Below are 5197 nucleotides of genomic sequence, written 5' to 3'. Positions count from 1 at the left end.
TTCACATCTTAAAACCCACTTACATCAGGATCAAGATCATCATCACTATCGGTAAAGTGCGAATCATCTTCACTGTCGTCCTCTTCTCCAGATGGTTTATACTCTGAATCGAGACTGTCACTATCACCAAAATTACCACACTCAACTTCCTGATTAACTTCATTGTCCCTCTGCTCTGCCCCAAAATCAGCAACACTTGGTTCAGATTGGTTTCGCCTTTCCTCTACTCCACCATACACAACCAACTCTTGCCCCTCACTTATGTCAACCATCCCGTGTTTCTCCCCAACATCAATGTAGCTAGCAGCAGAAAATACGTCTTCCTCCTCAACCTTGTGGACAACATACAACTCTACATAGTCTCTCAACTCTGCTATTTTACACATGGCAATCGAATCCACATCACCTTTAAGCAACTTCAAAATTTCCTCCATGTCTTCATGTGTCGAATCCTTGAACCACAATGATAGGATATTCTACTCCACATAACAAAATTGCTTTAGCTCCGCATAGGCTTCAAATACGGACCACCGATCACCATCAATCTCTTCTATCACTATTGTTTCTCCTCCCACATACTGTAATGGACCATTTTGATAAGTAAACCATCCTCCATGGTAGACTTTCACTTTAAAATAACCCATTGTCTTTTCCAACACCCTGAGTAAATTACTATCAGAACACATTACCATATTGCAACAATAGAAAAAAATAAAAAGACAAATCACACAGACCTCCCTATTTTACAGTGATGCTAATCCCTAGTCTCAACACACATAGCCTCTTTTCAACCATCAACAGACTACCAAAACCTAAACCTTCTAACCCGAAACTAACCACTACGAGGAGAGCTACTATAGTCAAAGGAAGGAGGAAACTCATACCTACGCAAATCCTGCAAGTACTGCTTGACCGACTGTTCACGTCCCTTCCTTCCAGTTTCTCGAACTCGCCTGCTCTCTTCAGTCTAACAACAGCTTCCGTCCTTTCCGATTCTGGGTTAGGGCACGCTGCAATCGGTTTAGTTTACGAAACGTTGTGATTAATGTTGTGGTTAACGTTGAGGGTTTACATCAAATTAGAGACATCAAGTGTTTCGCCCGCAACACTAAAGCTGAAAAGGGTAGCTTCATCATTTATAAAAAAAAAAAATTATTAGAAAGGACGATTTTAAATGGAAATGCAACATTAAGGGCGATTCTAAATAAAAAATTAGATCAAGGACATTTTCGATTCTGACCCTCAAAATTAAGGACCAAAACAATACTTACCCCTTATTATTATTAGGGCAAAACACTCAATTAAGTCAAGGGGAGAAATTTTTTACACAAATCCGCCAAACCAAAATTCGGTTCATGAATCAACCAAGGCATGTTTATATGTAATTCAAACCAACTAAATTCGAACTCAACTTTCACATAATTCGAACCATGTTCATTCGAATTATACACAATTGCACACACACACTAATTTGAATCAACCTGATTCAAATTACACACAGTAATTCGAATCAGGGTGATTCGAATTACACCCATGCACGCGTTCTTAAGTAATTCAAATTTGTCTGATTCGAATTATTCATGGTATAATTTGAATTATACTGTTAAAAAATTAATAATTTATTAAGAATAGGTAAATACATGCATGTACTCAAATTTTAAATAAAATACTCTATATAGTCAATAATAATTTAGAAATGAAAGAAAATATTTTATTCCATACAAAACAATTAAAAAATATATTTTATTCTATACAAAATAATTTTAAAAAATGGCTTAAAAGATGTTATGAATATTATAAAAGTTTGTAATATTCTAGTGATTTAAATAAATACATGATAAAAATATATTTTCTTTAATTTCTAAATTATTATTGACTATGTAGAGTATTTCTTTAATGTCCTAAGTCATTAGGACATTACAAATTTTTATAGTACTCCTAACATCTTTTAAGTCATATTTTAAATTAATTTTCATAGAATAAAATATTTTTTTGTGGTATAATTTGAATAAATTTATTAAAAAATATTCATGAGCTATCAAGAATGGGCAGAAGAGTATTGTATAGAATTCGAATTGCTCACCATATAATTTGAATCAGAGTGATTCGAACTTCTCCATGGTAATTCGAATCATGTAATATCTCACCATATAATTTAAATAATTTTATTAAAAAATTATTATGAATATTTTTTAATAAATTTATTTAAATTATACCACAAAAAAATATTTTATTCTATGCAAATAATTTAAAAAATAGCTTAAAAGATGTTAGGAGTACTATAAAAATTTGTAATGTCCTAATGACTTATGACATTAAAAAAATACTCTACATAGTCAATAATAATTTAGAAATTAAAAAAAATATATTTTTATCATGTATTTACTTAAATCACTAGAATATTACAAACTTTTATAATACTCATAACATCTTTTAAGCTATTTTTTAAAATTATTTTGTATAGAATAAAATATATTTTTAATTGTTTTGTATGAAATAAAATATTTTTTTAATTTCTAAATTATTATTGACTATGTAGAGTATTTTATTTAAAATTTGAATACATGCATGTATTTACCTAAGTCATTAGAACATTACAAATTTTTATAGTACTCATAACATTTTTTAAGCCATTTTTTTAAATTATTTTGCATAAAATAAAATATTTTTTGTAGTATAATTTAAATAAATTTATTAAAATATGAAATAAAAAATATATTTTTCTAATTTTTTTAATAAATTTTTTAATAGATTATTAATTTTTTTAATAAAATTTTCTTAATAAATTATTAATTTTTTAACAGCATAATTCAAATTATACAATAAATAATTCGAATTACTTGGGAACGCGTGTATGGGTGTAATTCAAATCACCCTGATTCGAATTACTGTGTGTAATTTGAATCAGGTTGATTCGAATTAGTGTGTGTGCAATTGTGTATAATTCAAATGAACATGGTTTGAATTATATGAAAGTTGAGTTCGAATTTAGTTGGTTCGAATTACATATAAATATACCTTGGTTGATTCATGAACCGAATTTTAGTTTGGCGGATTTATGTAAAAAAAATTTCCCCTTTGCTTAATGGAATGTTTTGCCCTTATTATTATTATTAAGAAAAAAAATCAATTGCATGCTAACTAACGTTGCAAATCTTTTGATGCAGCTAAGAAATATCCAAAATTTAATTAAAATGTAATTTGTATTGTCGACTTATGTAACTTGAAACACTTAATGGTGATTATTGATTTGTAATTACTGATGAGTAATATTTTTTATGTTTAATTAAAAAAAAATATTTTGCTATAAAACATTGTGTATATCATTTGTGTATATTTTGATTTTCTTTAACAATAAATTTTGATATTTAAACTTGTTTATAAATTTTTAATGATAAATTATAGATACAACAACAACATCAAAGCCTTGTCCCACTAAGTGGGGTCGACTACATGAATCAAACGACGCCATTGTGCTCTGTCATGTATCATGTCTACAGAGAAACCGTTTACATGTAGATCTCGTTTGACCACCTCATGGATGGTCTTCTTAGGTCTTCCTCTACCTTTTGCCCTTTGTCAATCTTCCATCTCATCCACCCTCCTGACTGGATGTTCTATCTGTCTTCTTCTCACATGTCCAAACCCTGAGACGCGATTCAACCATCTTTTCCACAATGGATACTACTCCAACTCTCTCCCTTATATCTTCATTCCTTATTTTATCCAATCGCGTATGACCACTCATCCATCTCAACATCTTCATCTCTATCACACTCGACTTATGTTCGTGAGACGCAATTCAACCATCTTTTCCACAATGGATACCACTCCAACTCTCTCCCTTATATCTTCATTCCTTATTTTATCCAATCGCGTATGACCACTCATCCATCTCAACATCTTCATCTCTATCACACTCAACTTATGTTCGTGCTCCCTTTTAACCGCCCAACATTCCGTACCATACAGCATAGCCGGTCTTATAGCGGTGCGATAGAATTTACCTTTAAGTTTTAAAGACACTTTTTTGTCGCATATAAAACCAGATGCACTCCGCATATATTAAATTTTTAATAATTTTATTTTATATTTAATTAAATCAATTTAATCACAATTTAATTCCGGTTAGACCATTTAACCACTGATTCAGCCACTCCACCACTCCACCGATTCATTAACCGGTTCGACTCTCACATCCTACATTAGCACATACAATGTAAAAGACAACAGTGTCTATTAATAACAACAGAAATTGCCAAATGGGAGCAACAATAGTCCAGTAGGCTGCAAGCCTGACAAGCAGTTCTCTAGAGTAAACTATAAAATAACACAACATACGAACTAGCTTTATTATGAATAGAATACAATGGCACACTGACAGACCTTATAGGTAGCAACCAGCATTCCAAACCTGCTAGACGTTTTATCAGATGTAATATTTACAGACACATGAACAAGGAGAAGACGAAGAGCAACACGCACTACCTAATCAAAAGTACACAGTCCTACCTTGATATAAGCCCCTCCATAAGATTGTTTATCAAACAACTTGGGTAATCTCTTCATTAGAGAGTAAACCCAATCGCCAACAATCCGACATCAAAGGGAGTAACCATGAAACATGTAGATAATAAATATGCCAATTATGGAACCATGAAACAGAAACGATGACTAGCCTTAAATCCAACTCCTGGGCATGATGTAGCCTTTAACAGCTTCAGATGGATCATTGGCAACGCCTTTCCCACTGCTTGAGCCACGAACAGAACTCCCTGATAGCATTGCCATCAGACTTCCACCATGCACCCTACCTTCAGGAACAGTGAGTGATGGCATGTGACTTCCTTCCTCGGCAGGGACATTAGAGCTTGCAGCTTCATATTGTTTAATATCAGAGTAAGTCCCCGGAGCAGCATTGCCAAGGCTGCTTGTCACTTTCATCATACCCATATCCATGTCTTTGGCAAGGAGTACCCGCTTTAGTTCATCTGGATTACTAGAATGAGGATCCTGAACAGTTGATCCCAGAGAGACACCACCATGAACCCTCTTATCATGCACTTGTCCACTATGAAGTGCACACAGACCAGTTTTCCCCCTGGCAAATGAATTACAAGGACCATCTGGTTGGATGCCAAATTCTGACCCAGGATGGCCCCAAGAGCATCTCTTGCCACCCCCATGTGCCTTGCAA

The 5197-nt window shown here is 33.0% G+C and overlaps 1 protein-coding gene across 2 annotated transcripts in view; it reads right to left on the bottom strand.

Moving 5' to 3' along the window:
* LOC107630739 overlaps window positions 4221-5197 on the bottom strand; it is a gene marked incomplete in the record, with an annotated part of 4641 nt that continues 3664 nt past the window's right edge. For both annotated transcript variants that reach the window (XM_016333957.2, XM_016333955.2), the window contains 1 exon segment: window positions 4221-5197. In XM_016333957.2, coding sequence (XP_016189443.1) covers window positions 4681-5197 — 517 coding nt within the window.

Source organism: Arachis ipaensis, chromosome B03 (assembly GCF_000816755.2).
Source record: "Arachis ipaensis cultivar K30076 chromosome B03, Araip1.1, whole genome shotgun sequence".
Classification (NCBI taxonomy): Eukaryota; Viridiplantae; Streptophyta; class Magnoliopsida; order Fabales; family Fabaceae; genus Arachis; species Arachis ipaensis.
The sequence above is the reverse complement of the archived record's forward strand: the minus strand, read 5'-3'. Positions and strand labels throughout refer to the sequence as shown.